Consider the following 23,392-nt stretch of genomic DNA (forward strand, 5'->3'; position numbering starts at 1 on the left):
GTATAAAAATAATTGTGGTGCTATAGTTAGAAGGAATTGATAGTCTTTTGGATAGATATTGGTAAGAAGGGTCCTTTAGGACAGTCTCTTGAAAATGAATAGCTGGGATAGAACGACTCTTCGTACAGACGCTCAAATACCTGTTCCTGGTAAAAGAGTATTTTAGGTGTCTGTCGTTTCTTGTGACATTGTCCTCTAAGTCTAGCGCAAAATGATGGGCTTACTTTGAATGATATGGCATAATGCATCGTGATTAAAATCACAAGGCCAGCATCGGTGAATCAGAAAAATCATGGAAATCACCCACATGTGTCCGTATATACCTAAACTACTCTGCTCCAACCATGCAGCACGGCACACCGTTTTGCCAGCAGCAGGCAGCGTTCGCTGTTCAGCGGCGTAACTAACGTTGGGAGCTGGCGCATTTAGCCTTCTAATTACCAAACTGCGCATGTTGCCAGTAATCGAGACAATGCCACTCATGCTGGCTGTTTTCAGTGCAATCTGGCGTGATGATTTCGACTGTCCAATGACAATGAGTCACGATTATACGCCGCCACAAGGTCATCACTCGTGTCACCGTGACGGTCGGATGGAGCTTCATTTGAGGGCCTTTCACATCCACCCAGACAAAAGAATGGCTCCAAACCACGGCGGCACGGTCCACACTTCACACTTTGGACAGAGTGAGCCTCAAGGCTCATCGGGCGCTGGGTAATGTTTGACCTCGGCAACGTCCTTCAGCCTCGTGACGGCAGCGGAGTTAAACAAAAGGCGTCAATAGCATAGTGATTACTTCACTCTCAGATCAATACGATCTTGTGGAACGAATGGTTCAGCAACTCATTCATCCCACTTCCGGCACAACTTAACTTCAATGCTTATAAACGAATGTCGGCGCACTCAACGAACATATCTTTGTATAGACATGCGCTTTCGCGTCTTTGAAAGCAAACGTAGGAATTATTGCGAAACTAACCGAATGACAAAAGGAAATTAACGACACAACGGTACTGTACTCCTCAGTCACATTATAAATAGCGTCCGCCATGGAGCATAATTGCGATGCAGAAACTGCACGCGTGTTTCGTGGGATAATTTGTCTCATTTGAGACACATCTCAGCTGAGACTCATTTGAGCTTTTCGAGCACTTTTCAGATAAGAACCAGCAAATCTAGGCTCGTGTTGCGCTGATTCGGTGCGTTGTGATTGAACAGCGTTGTAGCTACCGAATTCACCCCTTGACCGAACGTTTGGCCGTTCCGTGCCCCGCGCTCCGTGTTCACTCACTGGGTGTGTTGAAGTCCCAGTGGCAGTACTGCCAGGGCAGGTCGGACGTCATGCTGGAGTACGTGTAGTAGATGGTCCAAGCGATGATCATGTTGTAGTAGAGACCCACGGCTACCGAGGCTAGGAACATGGCCACGCCCAGACCTGTCGAACGGAGGACGGAAGTGCGTCAGAACACGGGCGTTAGCGTTTTACTGACGTGGGCCTCCCGTAGCCAGTCATGTTCTGTTCATTGTACGGGGGAAGTAGTAAATAATAACAACAGAGACGAGTCATTTTTATTGAGAATTGTGTGAATTATGTAAGGTCAACACTGGGATAAACATGAATTAGGTACACATCAACCCACCAAAAAAAATCATGAGATGAGTGAGTCATTGCTCGCTGTTCAGGTGCATCATGCATGCACAATGCACATGCAATACTGCGATATATGGGTTTGGGACATATATGCAGACCAATGGGCATAACTAAGCCGATTGCAGAGCACAGTGCGCGTAAAGCGTGGCTTGAGCATCCGACAAAGTTTGGCCCCACAACTATATTTTGTGAGCTGCAGGCATGTTAAGTCAAACGTACATACCTGTACCTAAGCAAGACTCCACAGCTCAACTCATGCCTCATTTGCAATGGGCATACATTGTGGCTCATACATATGTGATGTGACAGTGACCATGTAATCCAGTTTGTAATTATAATCAGAGGTATAGGCATGTTATCCGTCACTTTCTGGCAGACATCCAACTAGCCCATTGCGATGCATTGTGATTCTTTTTTTTTTCTCGTCATAACTTCATGGCTGGGTTAGTCACATGCCACCGGTCTGCGGTTCCACTGAAGGTCGTCGCCATCGGTTTGACACTGACCTAGTCTTTCTGTGCCAATCCGAGCTTAGGTTTAACGATATCCGTGTGGGAGAGCTAGCCTAGTAAAACAGATGTTTCTGTCATGCTGCTTTGCTCACGTCTGTTCGGCAGTACCCACTCAAATACATACACACCCGTGCCTGATTTTCCGTGCCGCCGCGGCGGGTTCAATTCCCCTCTCTTCTCACCTTTGAAGGCGGGCGCGTAGTGCTTGTAGAGTGTGATCGGGGCCATGGCGCTGAACTGGCCGATAGTGAGCTCCAGCAGGAAGATCGGGACGCCCAGGCAGAACAGCATGATGGCGTAGGGGATGAGGAAGGCGCCGCCGCCGTTCTGGTAGCACAGGTACGGGAACCGCCACACGTTCCCCAGACCTGTAACGGGTTAAATGAGGCAAAACGTCACTCAGTGGGGCAGTTACAACTTACGAGTGTATTTAGTCGTTAGAACGATGCCATGGTTTCGTTTCCTCTTTGTGACAACTGTGTACTCTCCCGTTTGAAGAAGAAAAAAATCAGTAAAATCAGCAAACAACTTCAACTTCATTTGTTGAACACCTTTTATACGTGATGACATCGGTATGACTGGACCTCAGTCGTTTACTCACCGACGGCATATCCGAGACAGGAGAGGAGGAAGTCGAGCTTGCCGGTCCAGTTGCCTCGCTCAGGGTTCTCGTCGCCCTCGAACAAGTGTTCCACGGACGAGTTGGGTACCGGTGGCCGGCCCGCCTGCGAACAGATTACGGACTGTCATTCAGATTTCTCCGGCCGCCGATACTTGGGACGTGAGGAGCTATAGGGACTGCTGGCCGAACCGCCCCTGCAGAACATACCCAGGGTCAGATCTCTCACTGTCGCCAGTGGGGAAACGATGATACCGAAACCTTGGTGACCTGCATAGGAAATTGTAGGAATTCTGGAGAAGCTGTTGCACTGAACATAAATATGCAATACTGAGCTGCGCAATATGCATACCTACACAACCAGTGAAGATGGTTTAAGGGTGACGTGTAACGCAGGATGAAGTACAAAAGACCTTCCACACTTTTCAAGGTCGGTATTGATCACGGAACTTAATTTATTTTGCGCATGCATGGCCGTCGCGACTTCGGATTTTTCCCTGAGCGATCAATCCAGCAGGATGTGGTTACGGCGACAACTCGAGAACAGAAGAGGGTTGTTTCTTTGGTCTGGGTCAGGGAGCACATCAAACCACACCGTCGTACAACGAATGTTTTTTAGATCGTGCAGAGAAACGTCCGCTGGACTCGCGGTGCTGGAACTTTTGCGGTTACATCAAGGACGTCTTCTTTGCAGAATGTGAGGACCGGTCTATTTATCCGCTTCACTTTGAGGTATGTGGATAGTGGATACCTATACTGGTATTGACAAGTTAATCAAAAACCATCTCTTTGCTAACTTTTATAGCTGAAGGAAGCTCTAATCTGAACACATACTAAATCCAGACCGTACTCGTATGTGTCTCACTTTAAATGGAATTGTAAAAGGGCACTTACAGTGAATTTTACAAGCAGGTTTCAGGTAAATGATTATCCTAATAAACCCATGGCGCCAGTTCGTCATAGCTTATTTGTGGAGTCATGAGTTTATTTTCATTGGTTGATCGTTTATTCGTGTTTGACGAAGATCATCATCGTTGGAAAGCCATACCTACCCCTACTGCGCACACATATCGCTGATATCGCATCCACTAATAATCATATTGCAGGCCGCATCGCTTTCCATAGCGACAAAAGAAGTTCTTAGTCACCGTCACGTGAGGTCGTACAATGGCCCGTTGGAATCAATCAGGCACGATCATACGGCACACTTATAATAAAACGGATGTTTGACGTCTCAATAGAAGACGCTGGGGGTTCAAAGACGGTCGGGTTTTCCTCGTTCGCCACGAGGAAGGTGGTTTTGTACAGTCATCGGCGCTCTCTCATTAAACCCGCCGCGCCGTCCCGGGTCGCTCGGTCAGACACCTGGCACAGGGCGCCGCTGAATGCGCCACAATCGCCGCCGCCGGCTGCGCCGCGCCACAGACGCCGCAGCGTCACTGCGCCGAGCGGCGAGTTTCTCTCCTCGACGGTGGAGTTTTTCACCGGAGCAAAACAGCCGTGCCGGCGCTAACTGAGCGGCCACGGTGACTCGTGCGGTGGTGCCGGGGCTTGCACTCCCCGCGGCTTGCACGGAGCGGTACAAGAACAAGACTCAGTGAGTCATCATGTTGTGACTATCAAATCATCTGTTTTGCATAGGGGTGTCGGAGCATTCCAAATGGCAAATCAGAATGTCATTTCCCCAAGGTGAACATGTGGCGAGGGGATTTAGAGAAAGAAAGCATAAATACAGAATAAATAGCTGCATCTTGCGGTGAATCAAACAGCGGTCCATTGTTGTTCGGCTGGTTGTACAAGAAGAACAATTCGCTGCTGTGATGACTCGATAGTAGAGCTGGTGATACAGGGGAACCTGAGAATCGTTGAAGAGATCCTGAGATAGCTATAGGGAGGGATCCAGATAGTGATGAGATCCTGATAGATGAGATCCACCTGACAGAGATGTATGGATCCAGATAGAGATGTAGATCCACCTGAAGGAGAGATGTAGATATCCAGATAGAGATCCACCTGAGGGAGATGTAGGTATCCAGACATAGGCGTAGGAACAGGGGGGGCCGGGGGGGCCATGGCCCCCCCACTTTCGGAGGTGGGGGGGCCAGCAATGTTAACTGGCCCCCCCACTTTTTGCTGACTTAAGTGTCTGTCTGTACAGGGACCCGCAGTTGCTTCTGTACACACTAGTATTTCAGCGTATTCTTTGCCTGTGACACCGTTGGAGGCGAATTGGGAAATGATTGTGTGCTTATTAAAACCACCATCTGAAGGGCTTTAAACTGATGTGCTGCTCTCCTAATTCAGTGAACTTTTTATGGCTATATCAGCAAAACATTGTTTTCGGCGCTTTTTCCTGCCCCATTCCTTCTGAAACCTGGAACCGCTTATTCCATTTACTCCTGCCATCTGACGATGGTCGTGCTGACTACTAGTTCCGGCGCTAGTTACCACTCCAGTTTTGCACCCGGCACAAACTCAGGCGGCACCGGGCCGTGGCTCGACCAGGGGAGGGTCGGACCGAGCCGACTGCCTGGAGCGCGGTTAGATCGGACGCCCTGCTGGGGAAGGGGACGGGAGTGAGGGGGAGGGGAGGAGGTGGTCACGTGGTCCGTCCAAGCTCGCAGACGGCCTGTCCTGCGCCCAGCCATGTTCCGTGATCCAAAATGCCACGAGAGCTGTGGAATGCCTGGAGGAGACGCTTCGAAAGCGAACTTCAGCAGCACTAATTTACCATATTCTGTGGAGATAAATGAATATCATCTTAATGCAGAAAAAATATATGCCTAAGCTGTATAAGCTGTATCTTTTTAAAAGTTGTAACTATAGGATTATTTTTAGGGACTTATAGGTTTCGTATACACAGTGAATTGTGTTACATTAAGCCGTTTCGCTGTTATGGTTACCAACTGAAGAGTTATCCTTTTTCTCACAGGGAATGACAATACAATAACAATACGAATAAAACAGACCTTTCGCACAAAAAAGTGCCTTTCAGACCTTTCGACCAAAACCAAAACATGACCAAAACAGACCTTTCGCACAAAAAAGTGCCTCCGTCAGTGGCAAGAAATAAGTAATTAGGCATACATGTTTTCTTTCGATAAAATTGATGAAGTAGTTAATTTTGTTTTTTTAAAGATATATTTTCAGCAGTTTTTTAAGCACATCATGGAAGCTTATATACATTTGTGTATTTTATCGGCAACCCGGCTGGCCAGACCGAGATGGTGCCGCATAGGTATAGGTAGTTCTCATCGATGTTAAACCTATACACTTATTTTTCTCGACTGAAGAAGGCACGTTGTTGTCCGAAACGTTTGGTTTTATTCGCATTGTTTTTATATTGTCATTGTCCGTGAGAAAAACATACCCATATGGACTGGTCTCAGTTAATGTAGAAATTGTTGCATATTAATAACACAGATAAAATGAATATTAGCCCTCACCACACATATAAGTAGAGGTAAGTAGACCGCGCCCCCTGTTTTTCACCAATAAATCGCGGCAACGTTAGGCGGCACGGGCGGACATCGATAGCAGCGCCTCTATCGGTCACTATGGAAAGCTGGGCTGTAGGCGACGAAATACCGGCTGAGTTGTCACAAGTTAAATAGGTTTATAGACATCCGTCTTGTGACAAAATTGAACTTTTGCCTTCAATATTTCTACAGGCAATTTTAGAAGTGCCTTCACATAGATTACAAAACCGTTTGAATTATTTTATTCACTTCAAGCCTTCCCTATTGTTCTTGATGATGCGGGAACTATTTCTAATTAGTGTTTCTAGCTTAGTAAAAGAACATATTGTGCAAACGATGAAAAAAGCATAAATGGAAGATTTTAAATGCAATTTTCTGTAACAAATAATGGTAAATTCTCTACACATCAAGGAAAAGGTGCATGCTAACTGATAATTTAAAGTTCTTGGGGCCAGTTGGTTTCTTCTTTTCTTACGTTGCCCCGATGGCCGCGAATACACTTGTGATAACGCCTATCGAAAGCGAAGCATTGCGACGATTCTTTGGTGCCCTGGAGTTAATCAATTTTATAACTTCCCGGAAAATTAAATAGCCCTTATAATTTTTGCATCTTGTCTGAGAATTTTACATCCCTGAACCAAATTACCTTTAACCTGTGATTATTTTTATCAAGATCATGTCAGGCCAGAATAGCAAATGAAAGTCAGCGCACATCTGTGTATTTCCATAGTCGTTTCATGATAAGCAACGTGACAACATGTAAAATATACTATCTAATGCAGGGGTCGGCAAATGGTGGGGCATGCCCCCTTTGGGGGTAATGGCGCCCTTCGGCGGGGGGTAATGAGGGCCTCTGAGAAAGCCTCATCTTTTTTTAGAATTAATGGCTCCCTTGATGGGACAAACATCGCAACTGTTGTGCCCCAGGATTCAAAGATTAGTCGAGGTCAAACGCACAAAGCATGAACTGATTAGCTGGCGCATGCCAATTTTCATGTAGCTGCTCACCATTCCGTACAGTCGTGGAAAGTAACTGTCATGTACCTACTAGCCGGCGCTCGTCTATTGGCGTTTTCACAGTCACTAACGCAAGGGAGAGGAGTCGTCCATTACACCCTGACCTGAGCATCTCGGTCTCTGAGCTGGAGCTTTGCAGAAAAATTGAGCGTGTTGCCCGTGAAGATAAGCAGCCGCTGCTACCCAATTTAAAGGTCGTTGGTCATTGGGTGACCTTCCATAGGTCAATAACAACTGCCGAGTTAATCGGGTCCTGCTGTAACTTCTTGAAGTGAGATTTTGTGGCCTGCCATGATCTCAAGAAAATCTCACAAATCAACGGTTATTTGGGTTAAGGTCATGCCATTTTCAGGACAGATAAAAATGATCGGCTCGATGGTACAGTTTTTTCGTGATCCGACCCTTTTAACGCGATCTATTCTCGAAAAATACCCGCTACCCCTATACGTATGGGGGTTAATCCGCGCCCTGCTGGGGCTCCTGGATTTCCACGCCCTGCTGGAGATGGAGGTTGAACACCCCCTATTAACTTGGCTCCTGGGTCACTAGCGAAACGCCGTAGTCGGCGATCGAAAGAGCGTAAGAAATGATGAAGAAAAAACTATGGTCACCTTTTAGGTCAAATCAAAGGTCAGGTCACCAGAGGTCATCGAACGTAAAATTTCGCCAATTTCCAGGTCAACCTTTGACAATTTTCGACAAACTGGCCTATAGCTCAGGAAAGGATAGAGCTACAGCGCTGCGGAAAAACGCATTCGATAGCTCTCTTAACGTTTTTTCTGATGCCTGCCCTCAGATTCAACCGAAGGTGGTTTAGCCTGCAGGAGACAAAAGCTACCAAAATGTACGATGCTTGCTGATAGTTTTTCTTAAATAACTTTTCACTCAAAACTTGCAAGAGCTCACTTTTATCAGCATCGTGATCCTCCCGTCGAGAAGCATCGAATGTTTTGTTGCACATCAGTCGATCCGTATCGTCGAGCTGAACACTTATAAGGCATTTTCATCGCTCTGGGATGCCTTTATCAAAAGTTATTAGCGAATAGCTGTTAGATACCATTCATGACCTGAAATGACCTCAGGGACATACAGCGGGGTTACGGGTGCAATTTTCCGGTTCAGCGGTCATGTTTACTTGTAAATAAGAGTGTCACAGTGTTAGGAATGACACTGGTCCAAAAGAGGCGCCTTTCAATTTTCTACCATTGACTTTGCGCCCTCTCCCATTGATAATGGGAGAGGGCGTGAAATTGACCTGAACTTTGGTCACCGACATCAAATCTCCGAGATACAAATTTTTTACATGTTGTTGCCTTTATCAATTCCTGAAAGTTTGAAAGAGATCTGTCACTCGATGCAGCTATAGGCGTTGCAGTCTTTACTGAGGTGAGGTCACTTGACGTGATCGATCTGGTGACCTGACCTTGAGTGACTCTGGTCTGAAATATTCACAACATGTGCAGAAACGATGTATGATAAAATGTTCCAAAATGGTGGCGCTCCGTGCCAACGTTTTTGAGATATTTGCGAGAAACCGCAGGGGAGGGGCCTGCGGTTTCTCGCAGATATGGTACCTACCCAAAGAGTCACGGAAAAGTATGGAATTTCAGTAACATTGGTTGTATCACCAATGGTGTCTGGTAGGGTGGGGGTAATGGCCCTGCCTGGCGCCAAAAAAAGGGGGCACGACCCCGGGGGACCTGCCGACCACTGATCTAATGTTTGTCTCATTGATTATTGTGGGTGCCAAGGTCACGTGAAACTCAGGTCAAGGTTTTCCCAATTCCATTCATAAAAGAAGCCAGTGACAAAATTGTTCATTTTAGATAAGTGTGAAATACAAACTCAATAAAAGTTTAATGATACGGCAAATTTGACAGCTTTTATAATAAACAGACAAACAACTTTAACAAATCAAAGTTGAGAGCCCCAAATAGGGGAGAGTGAGGTAAAATGAGCCAAGGGGCAAGTTTAGCCACCCCATGTTTCTCAGCTCCTATGGCGCTAATTGACTTGAGCTACTATGTGCCGTTCGCTTACGATGCTGCAGTCTTTCACGTGAGACGGCAACGTTCTCACGCTCAGCACCCGGTAACATGTGGTATCGCCCCTGATAACTAAGACATGTTTTGCCTTTAAAATGAGATGGTTGTTATCTGCGGTGCATGGTTATTTTCCTTAGCGGGTGTTTAATCGAAAATGGCTACGGGTGGGGCAAGATGAGCCATTTTCACCTGGGGGAAGATGAGCCGGATAAGCCATTGTTGTCTCCGCTGTCGAAAACCAAACTGAGCTGCCCTTGTTTCTGCTGAGTAAAAATGGTAGGAAATTGTTTTTCTTTGTTGATTACACAAGTTGTGAGTGATTTGCAGATTATCTGAACATAAAATGATTTCTTCCGTGATAGAAAATTGACGAGCTATTGGAAGGCTTAACCCTCGCCCATGTAGGGGGGGGGTTGGTGCAACCCCCCCCTGAGGTTTTTCTTAGCTACACGCCGAACCGTTTCAGATAGCCTGCTCAAATTTTCAGTACCCTTTGGGGCATCCTTTGCGCAACTTTTGGTATTTTTTTTTTGTCAAGGTCATGTCAGGTCACGGAGTTATGACGTCATAAAGGGAACAACCCCCGGCCAGATTTACGCTAAATTGGAGATTGCTTCACAATGGTATAAATGCCGACTGACCTGACACACTGATGGATTGTTTTAGAATCATAACTGGCTGATTTGACATTGACACAATGTCCGTTGACCTTTTCAAGGTTACTAAAGGTCAAGGTCAGGTCAGTGACCTCGGTTGACCTGTAATGACTTCTTGCACTTGTATGCCTTTTCGGGGTATTTTGATGCCCTGAATTCGAATTTGCTATCCATTTCAGGCATCGTCAGTTGTTTCTTGTAGTTCATTTTGGGTCAGGGTCAGGTCAGTGACGTCACACGCCTGACGTGACCCAATGCACAAATGACCTTGCAGACTTCCGATGCTCCCAACGCATCATTTTTAGAGTTATGACATCAAAATACACACCAAACGATAGAGAATTGATCAAAGATCACGATAGTGAAGGTTTCAAGTCGATATCTCTTACCGTTTTGCCGCAATCGGCGCGGAAATCTGAAAAAGTTAGATTTTTTCCGAAAATTTGACCTTTGACCGGTCATAAGTAGGTCAAATTTTGACCTAGGACCAAAAAATATACCACCAATCGCGAGATCTCGTTGAGAGCAATCCGTTGGTCTTTTCCGCTAAGCTCTACGACGCTCCGTTTTCAAACACCAGGGGGGGGGGGGGTCGCACCAAATAGGGGGGGGGGTTCACCACCTTCGCCCCCGCCCCCCCCCCCTGCATGGGCGAAGGTGGCAAAACACCGTTTTGACTTCGAAAACGTTCCTACGCCTATGTATCCAGATAGAGATCTTGGTTGACGTCCACCTGGGAGAGATGTAGATATCGATCCACCTTGCATACAAATACATCTGATGGAAGATGCTTTTTGATTTAGAGGCTTGATGATTCTGTTCATTGTATAGACCATGATGCACGAGATGCTTCTTCACTGCTCGGATTAGGGATAGAGGGATCCGATCAGCTGGGTTTGCGGCACAGTTGGGTATGGTGAAGGACAGGGCATTCGAAGTCCCGATGACCACTGCCAAACATGGGTGGTAATTAAATTGGTTAATTGAATGTGATCATTCGTCCAGTCACCCATTCCTATATCACTGGCCTCCCCATTACGAAAATTGCCCACTTAGTTCGTATTAGCTTTGCTAGTTTAGTTGCCCTCGAGAATCATTTGTTCGACTGCCATAACCGAATTCTACCAAATTCCTATCGGCCTTACTCTAAGATTCATGCGTCATCATTCTCACATCCTTGCTCGCATTACGTTCACATTTCATGTATTCACCCAAATTTAATTGGTAGCCCCCGAAATTCCCTCCGATAGTGTTAGGCGTCTTACAAACCATGGTCTCCCCGGCGAGATAAATGTCTCTTTCCGAAATCCATATGCATGCTCCGCTAACCGGCGACAAAGATACTTATCGCAGGGCCGTCCAGAATGATCATACACAAATATCCACCCTACTAATTTATGGGATCCACACACGTCCGATAGACCTATGGTATACACATATACGCGATTTACATCCGACTTATCTCTCTATCCGGGAGAGATTACCTATGCCCTCTTCCGGTCCGCGTGTAACACCTCCGTTCACGACCCAGGGACCACCGTTCATATCCTGGAACTCTCCTCAGGAACTCTCCTTAAACCCTGGGATTTACTTTCAAGGCCTTACGTGTCCTGGAGTACATCGTTACCTCCCCTGAGGCTGTCCAGTACCGATTAAGGTACCCTTACAAAATAAGTATGAGGACTTATTCGGGACACTACAGCTTGCCTTATCCGCCCTTTGGGTGACTCACCCCTGACCTTCGGCTTCTAACCTTTGGCATAGCTCCAACTTACTCTCCGACTGCACTGTAACAGTCTTCTCCTTCCCTCTGCCATAGAAACCTCTCACTGCCTCGTTACCCAGTATTACCTAAGCGGGAAATCTAACAGTAGCCGGTACCACTGGCGGAAAACGTGCATATGCCCTGCGTACGTGACGGTGTGTCCCTCTTATTATTCCGGTCTGGACGTGTGTTTATGAGAAGTGCATCTGTGTCTCATACGGTCATGCTGGTAAACGTTACGCCATAGGAGACGGGCAAACAAGCCGTCTGTGCCTCACAATGCCCTGTGCCAATATTGGTGGAGTAATCATTGGCGCTAACTCGCAAGAACGCGAAGAACAAAAACGCATTATTTATCCAAACCAAATCGTAATCTCAAGTCCTAATTGCTGCTGTACGCGTGAACCTAATCATCAGTTCTCGTATACAACCCTAGCAGACCTTGAACCGCTCTTGATTTAATCAGATGATCTAGAACCAATTAGTACGCACCGATCTGTCGTCTGGTTGTGATCCACCGTATCATAGTGAATTACTGAATGCTCAACGGAAATGACTCCTGGAAACTCGTTCGATAGCTTCTGCTGGACTACTAGTTACCTATACAAATTATCTTTATAGAGTGCCAGAATATTGTCATAGGGGTCCCTAACCTTTCATAGAAAATATAATTTAAATCATCCTATTAGCAGTAAACAATGCACATCAAACGAAGTTCAGTCCTAAATATCAAATAGCATGTCATATTTAAAATTATGCATTAACTGTTTACGTTCTTATCCCGTTGCAACTTTCCACAACTAACCATGCTCCTATACAATGACCTTCACCTACCGCACGCGCCCCAATTACGGTTAGCCCACTGTCCTACTGTGGCCGCTGCTCCACTCCCGACGCTGCTCTCATGTGCCATCTAGCGGCGCACGGTCCCGCGTCGCGAACGACGATTACCACGGCTGCCGGCCGGCGCCGCGTCGACAGTCGACAGTTGTCAAGGCCGCGCCGCGATGGGCGCGTCATCACTCGCGGTGCAGTACTGGTGTGTGCGGTCTCTTCGGGCCGGGTAGATTCAACGAATGTGTCAGTGAGTGTGAATCTGGTAAAATATCGCTGCAATATCTCCCTGTTCGACATCTCATCAGCTTCATTCCACGTAAGTTTTTTTTCTAGCTCCGTATCCCCTTCGATCTTTCCCAAAGGTATGATTTTTCTAGTATTTATTCTACAAAAGCACAACGATCGGTACCTATATTAGTCGCATATTAGTTCTAACCACAAACAATTCTACATCTACCTATTACTCGACATTTCGCAACTACAATGACGCAAAGTACAAGGACCATCTAAAGTCGCAAAGTGTCAGACCGTCGACCTCAAACCACTACTCTCAACTCTGCACCTAAGTAACAGAAGAAATTCCGCCGTAAGCTCAAGCATTCATATCTGTTGAAAATCATAACTCATAGCCATATTCATAGATCGATTGCATGAATCAGTCGCCACCTTAAAACATTACATTCCCTGTCAACCGTATTTACCTGTTCACTAATTTATTTCGACTTCGCAATTAATTCCTACAGCAATATTACCAATGATTTCGCAAAGCAACTTTTAGTGAGTACAGCACGAATCTACACCCTTAATTTCACAAACGAATTCCAACCTCAAATATTAAGCGCACCTGACTACCGCCGATAATGAATGAACGAACCAGTTTGGCCAAACACAAAGACATATTTCAATGCTGACACGCAACATGTCAAATTTCAGCGGTCGTGACACTGAGCTGCTTATTCAAATTTTAGGATCTCGCTCTCGGCCTAATCGCGATGTATTTCGCACTCCAACTGACAATAACGTATTTACTGGCGGCTCTGACATGACCTCACAATTCAGATCCTAATATGCTACTAGGGTGTCTGGACCAATAAGTTCAAAGTAATTTAAGTTTTCCAATTCCAATTGAGAGTGCATTTTATGGCAACCGAAAATGTTTGGCAGTCGTCACGGCACGGTAGGCTGGGCAGAGGGGGGGGGTCAAGGATTGGGATTGAGCAGACTTTTCAACAACACTCACATTCTGGAGTTTCTCTGCGCTTCCGCTTCTCAGTGTGGTCACAAGCGTCGGCTGCTGTCCTCGGTTCTGATCACTCGAACTGAAGAGGCTTCTCGCGGGTGACCCCGGACTGACGGCGGCTCCCAGATGGCGTCTCCGGCTCCAGCTGTGGACTGTGACTCTCGGCTGCTCGACTGTGATTCTTTCTGGTTGGGTGGTGCACCCTTTTATAGCTTGGGGGGAGGGGGTGACTGCCACGCCCTTGCGCCGTCATCTTCCTCTGCCTTCCTCTTGTGGGTGGGCCCGTAAGATGGCGCCCTCTGTCCTGTTTAGTCACCTTGCTCCTCTGTGTCTGCAATTTTTGGCCGTCGAATCGTCTTCCTGTTGAGTGCTTTATCATCTTAGTAGTCGCTGGCATAAACCAATCCCCGAAAGGTTGGTGATTTTCGAGTTTTAATTTTGATTCTTCAATTTCATTTTATTCAAACTTTTGTTTCCTTCCGTTTCGTCTGCCGGCAACGCCCCTTGTGACGTCACTCTTGCTCCGCCCACTGACGTCATCTTGGTTGGAAGGGTCAGTAGAACAGCGCCTTCTGTCCGCGGTGGGGACGTCCTGAACTACGTTTGTTTCGGACAACAGCGCTTTCTGTCCGCAGTGGAGACGTCCTGAACTACGTCTGTTTGCTAAGTTTAGCAGATTCCGTTGCAGTGGGACGCACTGTTGTGCTACCATGGCTACGTGAGACCCAATGTGCTACGTGCCTTAAGCCTGCGCGTGGTTTCACAGTGTGCCGACGTTTGCTTGTAGCTTCAGCTGCTTTGTAATGACTACCAATGACTCATCCTGATGTGACTGTCTTCAGAGGTGCTTGTCTTAATTGGAGTTTAATGGCGGCCCATTTTGTGCGGACAGTGAGAAATGATTGGGGAGGGTGGACCTGGGGACGGGTGGGAGGAGGGAGGGAATAACGACAAGGGAGGGAAGCGTGCGGGAGCGCTCTGCTCAGCTGCGCGTCACCGGGCCGGCCGTGCCGAAAAGATACTACGTTAGATGTTCAAGATGTAGCGTGCTACATCTTCAGTCCAAACAACCCTAGTTGCGTCCTCGCAACTCCTACAAAAAGTCACATCCCTTACTCATCTAAATCTACACAATCATGTTAAGTTCCGCAACGCCTACAAAATGACATCGTATACCTAGTACAGTACACACACGCACCTGTTGTTCCTCGTCCCCACCTTAGTTTGTCGTTCACCAGATCCGGGTCACGTGCACCAACCACTTTGGTTAGCACGATGTCTTCAATGGCCGTCCGGTAAGCGGCTTCTCAGGAGAGCGAAGACCTCTATAGCAGCCCAGGTGGGCGGCCTCCACAGCAGTTCGGGTGGCAGCCTCCATGGCAGCCCCGGGTGGGCAGCCTTCACGGCAGCCTGGTTGGCAGCCTGCCATGGCAGCCTGGGTGGGGCGGCCTCCCCGGCAGCCAGGGTGGGGAGCTTCCACAGCAGCTCAGGTGGGCAGCCTCCATGGCAGCCCGGGTGGGCAGCCTTCACGGCAGCCCGGGTGGCAGCCTGCCATGGCAGCCCAGGTGGGGCGGCCTCCACAGCAGTTCGGGTGGCAGCCTCCATGGCAGCCCGGGTGGGCAGCCTTCACGGCAGCCCGGGTGTCAGCCTGCCATGGCAGCCCAGGTGGGGCGGCCTCCACAGCAGCCAGGGTGGGGAGCTTCCACAGCAGCCCGGGTGGCGAGCTCCCTGGCAGCCCGGGTGGGCAGCTCGCACGGCGGCCCGTGTGGGCAGCCTACGTGGCAGCCCAGGTGGATGACCTCCGTGGTAGTCCGGGTAGGTGACCTCCATGGCCGGCCCTGTCGCGACCTCCGTGGCCGCCCGGGTGGCAGGCTCTGTGGCAGCTCAGGTGGGCGACCTCCATGGCAGCCCAGGTAGGTGACCCTCGTGGCAGACCCGGTGACATTCTCCGTGGTAGCTCAGGTAGGCGACTTCCGCGGCAGCTCAGGTGAGTGACCCCCGAGGCAGCACGCGATGGCAATGCATCTTCCGTGGCAGCTCATGTAGGTGACTTCCGCGGCGGCTCAGGTGAGTGGTCCCCGAGGCAGCACGCGAGGGCAATGCATCCCCCGTGGCAGCCCGGTTGGGTGACCTCCGTGGCAGACCCGTGACAGCCTCCGTGGTAGCTCAGGTAGGCAACTTCTGCGGCAGCTCAGGTGGGTGACATCCGAGGCAGCACCCGTGTAGATGACCTTCGTGGCAGCTCAGGTGGGTGATCTCTGCAGCAGCCCATCTCAATGGATCGTTTGGCAGTTGGTCTTGCAGCATCCTGGCACCCTCTCCTCGTTCACCAACTTGATCATCGCCTTGGCTGTGTTGTGAAGACGGCCGTGCTTGATTTTGATTCAGTACAACACGAGCATTCCGCCTGTTCTTCTTCCTCTTCTGCTTTTGATATTGCTGTCCTCTTATCATCAATACTCTAGAAAGTTCGAGCTCTCCTTTGCACTACAGCAGCTGACCTTGACTTGGACTTGTTGTACAGCAGAACGTAGAAGAATTGATATGCTGATGCGGGCAATTGTCAAGTTTCATTTTCGGCCTGACTTCTGTATTAGTCTGATCCTTCGTTCATGAGACAGCTTCATTTCCTTATCTTATCTTCAACAACTTCTTCTATATCCTTTTCAGTATTCGTAAGACCGCTTCCTCTCATTAGTTCCTTCACGTCAACCCCTGCAGCACGTTCATTTCCACTGCTGTCAGTATTTCGAACACCTGCCCAATTCTTCAACTTTCCTGTCATCAGCCACCATCATAAGCTTCATCATCTTCACACAGCTTTCTTTAGCTCATCCTCTTTCTTCACGTCGACCCCTGCAGCACGCTCATTTGCACTGCTGCCAGTATTTCGAACACCTGCTCTTTTCTTCAACTTCTTCCTCTTCTCCATACGGTTGACTTTCAATTCATCAACTTCGGGTTCGGCGGCTTGTGCCAGTCTACCAGCTTCATAATTTGAGAATTATCAAAGCCCCACGTTTTGGGCGCCATTTGTGGCGAGGGGATTTAGAGAAAGTAAGCATAAATACAGAATAAATAGCTGCATCTTGCGGTGAATCAAACAGCGGTCCATTGTTGTTCGGCTGGTTGTACAAGAAGAACAATTCGCAATAGAATACAAAATCCATTCTGGAAGGACGTACTTCAGACATTTATCACTTATAACTCTCTTTCCAAGCCAGACACGCCTTCATTACTAACCGAAAGTCTTTGGTACTCAGACTACGCAAAATTTAAAGGCTCCATCATCAAGGACTGGGATCGTAAAGGACTTCGATTTATCGTAGACCTTTTTGACGAGAAGAATAGAAAGTGGTACACAAAGGATATGCTAGAGAACAGATACAACATAAAAATGACATTTCTTTGCTATTCAAGTTTAATAAGAAGCTTACCAAACATACCAAGTTACGAACTACCTGTCAGTATCGAACGTCCCATAATACCCTCCAAAATGAGTCTGATATTAAATCATCGGAATTTCCCTCGCTTAGCATATCACACGTACGTAAAAAGTAGAAAACGCGAAATAACCCATAATCGTGCCAGGGATAAGTGGATGCGTGATGTGGGATACTTTGCTCAACAGAGTTTCATTAAGCTTTCAAAAGTAACACAATCTACTCGATTAAAAATGTTCCATTACAAGCTCATCAACCGTATTATCACAACAAATAGATACTTAAAGATAATATCCATTAACCCTCGCACGACCAGGCCATTTCTCATAACACGAACGACCAGGGGGGGGGGGTTGTTACGACCCCCCCCTGGCGTTTCGAAACGGAAGGTCGTAGAGCTTAGCGGAAAAAACCAACGGATTGCTCTCAACGAGATCTCGCGATTGGTGGTATATTTTTTGGTCCTAGGTCAACATTTGACCTACTTTTGACCGGTCAAAGGTCAAATTTTCGGAAAAATAGACTTTTTTCAACTTTCGGCGGCGATTGCGGCAAAACGGTTGGAGATATCGACTTGAAACCTTCACTATCGTGTTCCTTGATCAATTCTCTATCGTTTGGTATGTATTTCGTTTCCCTAGCTCTAATAATGGCGCGTTGGGAGCGCCGGAAGTCGGCAAGGTCACAGTCGGCGGCAGAAATTCGAAAAATCAAAATTTAAATTTTTGAAATCTGATTGTATTTTTGGATTTGGGAGGTCCATTTGCTCCCTATAGAAGCTAATATTGCTGCATATTCCCATTGAGGTGACAAGAATTAGCAAAATAGTGGTTCGGGCGCTTTTCAAAAATAGTACTGGACGCTGTTCCTCTTGTGACGTCATAGCTCCGTGACCTGACCTGACCCGGTCAAATTTCTTATACCATATGATAGCCAATACTTGCCCCAACATGCATGGGAAGTTTCATCACGATCCATCAACCGATGTCCGTACCACCGGCAGGAAACCTCGGGCGTCGGCACTCAGTTTGTGAAAATCCGGCGGGAGGCTGTACCTCTTATGACGTCATAACTCCGTGACCTGACATGACCCGATCAATTTTTTTTCGGCAAAAGATGCGCAAAGGTTGCCCCAGAGGGCATTGAAAATTTCAGCCCGCTACGACAAGCCGTTAAGCGTGCACTTAGAAAAAACCTCAGGGGGGGGGGTTGATACAACCCCCCCCCTAGGCGTTCTAGGGTTAAAGGTAGACTGCCACCTTTTCCACAAAACGGTTTTCACTAGAGCCTATGTCCACCTATGTCCCAGACTGAAGTCGGTTTTCCGAAATTCGAACCCGTTTGCGAGAAATCGGAGACCAAAGTTCAGTTTGATGCCATTTTTTTAGTCCAAGAAAACCGACATCTCTACTGTTTATCGATAACTTTGAAACATGAATTTTCTTATCTTTTGGTAAATATATGCCAAAACTTTGATTGTTTCGAGATCAGAGAAGAATATTGGAGTGTCAAAATAAAAGTTAAACTTATATATTCAGTAGTTCATTTTTTCCAAAAAAGTGTGGGAAATGGGGTTTAACATGGGCCAGACCCATTCCAAATGAGCCATGATTTTTTTTTAATGTTTTACGAACTTAAATGCAAAATAAATTAAACATGGCCAATTTCTCATGAAATCATATATTAGTAAATTATAAAACACCTTACTTTTTCAAATAAAATGTAATAATCTTATGACCTTGAAGTCTAGTGATGTGTAAACATTGTCGCTAGACATTAACCGATTGATAATTGTATGAAAATCGACAATTTTTTCGCGATTCACGTGATGATACTTTGTCAGGTGAATTCTAAAATTTTGTTTTGTCCAGGGAATAAATCATAGGCCGATCTGAGAAAACTTTTTGAAGGTGGCAGTCTTCCTTTAAGGCGAATTTCGTACTGTACATTCGGCATTTTAAGGGGCATCACGCAAGCATCACGTAAGATAATTATGTTGCATATGGTTTATTGAATAACTCCTCTGGCAAAAACCACATTTTGTGTCGATCTATGTATATGAAGGCTAAAATGCTTATATAAACGGGCTTTTGTAACATAATAATGCGGGTAAGCCCTTTTTTGGGTGAGTAAGGTTGAGTTTAATATAAGCCTGTTCATCTGGGTTGTTCGTTTCAAAACAAGAGAAAGACCTTGAGTCCCCGTCTCAGCATTTAACAAGACCTTGGACCATATCTGAACCTGTCATGATGCATCTGTGCATTAGCGAATTATTTTTCTATCTATAGGAAGGTCCATGTCACGTACTTTTTACCACTTTCTCCAATCACAGACACACACTAAATTAGAGCGGCATTCAGGAATGCTTGGGGGTGACTAGCGAACGCATTCCGTTTGTTCGAAGCAAGCGAAAAGGCCACTGACGCTGAATTCTAGGGCTCTAATAAATAGGACATATGTCTGAGTGTGGATCCGGAGATTTCAGTGCGTCCACCAGGCACTAACACCGGTACTTCGCGCAGCCGAGGGACGGCCGCTGCTCAGAACATGCTCGGCGACCCCAGCGTCGGCACAAAACGCTAACACCGGAGATAGAATACTGCAGGCGTTGCAGTCTCCGCGTGCACCTCAGCCAGCCGGACACTGTGTGGGGTCGGACTGAAATGCAGTATTACCCCGAGGAGTTCAGAGTTCAGTTCAGACTTGCCTTGGGCTGGGCGCAAAATGACCTCAGTTTTAGTATGCTCCTTAACTCCCCGATAAACAAACAAGACTTGCCTTGTGCTACCAAAATCATGGCAAGAGTGCCACCATGGATCTCATGGTGTGGTGAATGCTATAGGAGGGAGGGCTACAGAGAGGCGACTTGTCTTACAAAAAAGGGAAACAGACCGAATGGTAACAGGTGGACGGGACGGAGGAAGTTCCTGGGGTAGGCCGGACCTGTGGGCGGTCGTACCCTGTCGTCTGTCATCCCTCCGTGAATCACTGGGTCACCCGCCCGCCCGAGAGCCGGCTGTGTGGGTCGCACGGGCCGGCCCGGTGTCGCGCCGGGCCGAGGGTTTGCTCCGTCCACAACGGCCGACCGGACGCACACACACCACTTTCTCCTTACCGTGGCCCGAGGGAGCCGACCGAACGGGAGAGAGCCGCGCTGGCCGCCCTTGGTTCGCGCTGTCCCGACCCCGCAACCGCCGCGGCCGCGGAAATACGAGAGGAAAGCCGGAGATACGAGCGGACGCCGGATAGAACACAACCTTGGTCACACAAGAAGTGGATCGCAACAGATCGCAATGATTAGCTTGTGCTTTACATGCTCTTTCGTGTGGTGAAGGGCCCAAGCATTTACATTCACACTGAAAACAATTTAACCCAAGGCCGGCGAGTAAACCGGTGTTTCGCGGGTACCCCTATCCGCAACCATTTTTAACCACCCTCCCAAGAGTACAGTAAGGTCCCATTGCAGTGTAGTCGTCCCTGCTCTCAGCGGACATGTTCGCTGACAGCGGTTATATCCGCTCAGAGCAAGTACGACTACACCGCAATGGGACCTAGCACTACTCCTGGGAGCGTGGTTAAAAATGGTTGCGGATAGGGGTACCCGTGAAACACCGGTTTACTCGCCGGCCTTGGGTTAAATTGTTTTCAGTGCACTTGCAAGTTGTAGAAACTTTGGTACGGCGTGTTGTTCGTCGATAGCACATTTTGCTATTAGGCCCAGCATCTGCCATTCCGTCGCCGTTCAGCTATCTCCGCGCGCTATCATTCCAACCTCTATCGAGCTCTGTCCGTGATCTAACATCACCCAGCGTCCCTGAAGTCCCCAAATGTCACCTCTCATCATCCAGCGCCACCCGGTTGAGGTCACCAGTGAGCGGTAGGACGGCAGCCCTCGCCAGGGGTGACGCTCACCTCCCCCTCCCCCCCCCCCCCGCGGCCGCAACCAGTCAGCCGATAGATGACGAAAGGCCCAGCAGCCAGCACAGCCCGATCTCTGCTGTGACGCAGAGCCGGGGGCGCAATGTTGGGCAACGGGCTACGTGCCGGGCGGCCGGCGCCCCCATCTGAGCCCGAGTTATCATTATGGGATGAACGGGGTAGTGATGGAGACGATGGGGCAGGTGGTTCCAGCAGGCAGAAAGGTCAGGGCTACAGGTTCATGACCTAACTTTATTTTGTTTATCATAATAATGGATATCAGAGCTCATACATCTTCTTAAAAAGCTGTATCTTTTCTTGTTAAGCGCAGTACACTGAAAACAAATTTACCCGAAGCTGGCGAATTAAGCGTTGCTCTGCGGGTGGTATATGTGTATTAACTCGCCATGTCCAGATTCTAGCTAGAGGGTAAGCAGACTTGCCTGCCTTATTACTCGTAAATATGCACCGTACCCACAGTCTGCAGTAAGGTAGCTACTCAGCACCGGATATTGTCCCCGCGGGTGTCGAGTCATTGGCATAGCCCTCACTGAAAGAGTTGGAACTACTCGAGGTATCGTAAACGCGTATCCGTGGATGGCGAACCGTTACATAACCTGCCCTGAAGGAGTTGGATCTACTGTTACAACTAGATGGCGTTGTCTCATACGGTTTTGAATTACAACAATTTTTTAACTTTTTTTTGAACCAATGATATGTTGGCACATTGTTTGGCGGTTTTCAAGTGGGGGCGAAAGTACAATTGTTAGGGTGCATCTTTAAAACCTCTGCAATATTCATCACGGGACGATTGGCAACGCTTTTTCTTCCGAAACTACCAAGTGAGACCATTTTGATTCTTATATAGGTCACGAAAGCGGCGGCGACACATCTCCTTGATTTCGGGCGGTCTGCATGGCCAAATTGGCCATGCCGGTGACTGAGTCATGTCGAAATTTCTATGGGAATTCGATTTGACCTTTCCCACCGATGTGAAACTTTCTCACCGATGTTTTCTAGGTGTGAGATTGCTATAATATAGATATTTTCCCGCAAATATGTTCAAGCGTGGGAGTTTTTTTGGCCCTCGTGATTTGGTCGGCGAAGGGTAGGCGTGGAGGGTAACCCCATCTCCTAGGGGTTTGTGGGGCGCTGCTGCCAGGTAGGCGTCGATGAATACCTTTCGATGGAGGGGTCGCGAGCCACTGGTGCGCGAATAGTCGTGGAGGGTTACTACTCTCCAGAGTGAATTGCGAAAGTGTTATGTCCTAAATTGACTCCTGGGAGGGTGGTTAAAAATGGTTGCGGATAGGGGTACCCGCGAAACACCGGTTTACTCGCCGGCCCTGGGTTAAACTGTTTTCAGTGTAGAACAGTATTCCTTCCTTACTAACTACCTACCAATCGTTTTGGTTGTAATCTCTCCTCCCGTACCTCGTAGATTCAATTGTCCCACGATTAACACAATAAATTCTGGGAAAATCTAGAGCCGTTTGCGTATGCAAAACGGCGCCACTCGATGGCTCACAGATGGTGTTTAAATAAGCAAATCTGCGGCTGAGCACCCTCTAGCTAACGACACACGGCAGCCGGCCGAGAGCCGGCGTCTACTGCCATCCTTGAACTCGGCGCTGTAGAAAGCCGCGGCCGGCCGGGCCGCCGCGGTCAGTGGTGGTCTTTCTAGGACAGGTTCTACCCGACGCGCTCTCTCCCTCTCACTCGCTCGGCGACGGTCTGTTACTGGCCAGCGCACTGTAGGCCGGCAGCCTGAAAAAGCGCTAGAAATTCCCCCAAACTGACTGTCCGCAATATGAACAAAATAGGTATCATTTAATCCCAAATTGATCGAAGAATACGATTCCGATGCTAGTTTTGCCCTAAGGTCAAAATTGAGGTCGTCAGTTGTCACCAAACACAAGACAATTTAGACCCTCTATAGGCCACCACATTTACCGATTTTAATGATGAACTTTAGTGGTAATTTATTAGTTGACCAATCGTCGTTTTGAACGAAATTTCCTGTCAGACTAGTTCAGGGCACTGTTGTTCACTGTGCCAACATCATTCTGACATATTGCATCGCTTTTCTGCAAGATAAGCTAGCTGTTTGCAAGCAGCTGCAAGACGTAATTTAAAATCATATCCAATTTTTTAATTAGACTTTTATAAAAACGTTATTTCGAGCGGCTAAAAATGAACACTTCATACTA

General features: G+C 47.7%; 1 protein-coding gene across 1 annotated transcript in view; it reads right to left on the bottom strand.

The window, feature by feature from the left end:
• LOC122389766 (sodium- and chloride-dependent glycine transporter 2-like) overlaps positions 1–23,392 on the bottom strand; it is a 45,467-nt gene that overhangs the window by 6,333 nt on the left and 15,742 nt on the right. Inside the window, exons 2-4 of the mRNA XM_043382114.1 lie at positions 2,765–2,888; positions 2,346–2,531; positions 1,292–1,435 (exon numbers count right to left, since the gene is read on the bottom strand). Of these exons, the coding sequence (XP_043238049.1) occupies positions 1,292–1,435; positions 2,346–2,531; positions 2,765–2,888 (454 nt within the window). The remainder of the gene's footprint in view (positions 1–1,291; positions 1,436–2,345; positions 2,532–2,764; positions 2,889–23,392) is intronic.

The sequence above is a fragment of the Amphibalanus amphitrite genome, unplaced genomic scaffold, assembly GCF_019059575.1.
Source record: "Amphibalanus amphitrite isolate SeventyFive unplaced genomic scaffold, NRLGWU_Aamphi_draft 000019F_arrow, whole genome shotgun sequence".
Taxonomy (NCBI): Eukaryota; Metazoa; Arthropoda; class Thecostraca; order Balanomorpha; family Balanidae; genus Amphibalanus; species Amphibalanus amphitrite.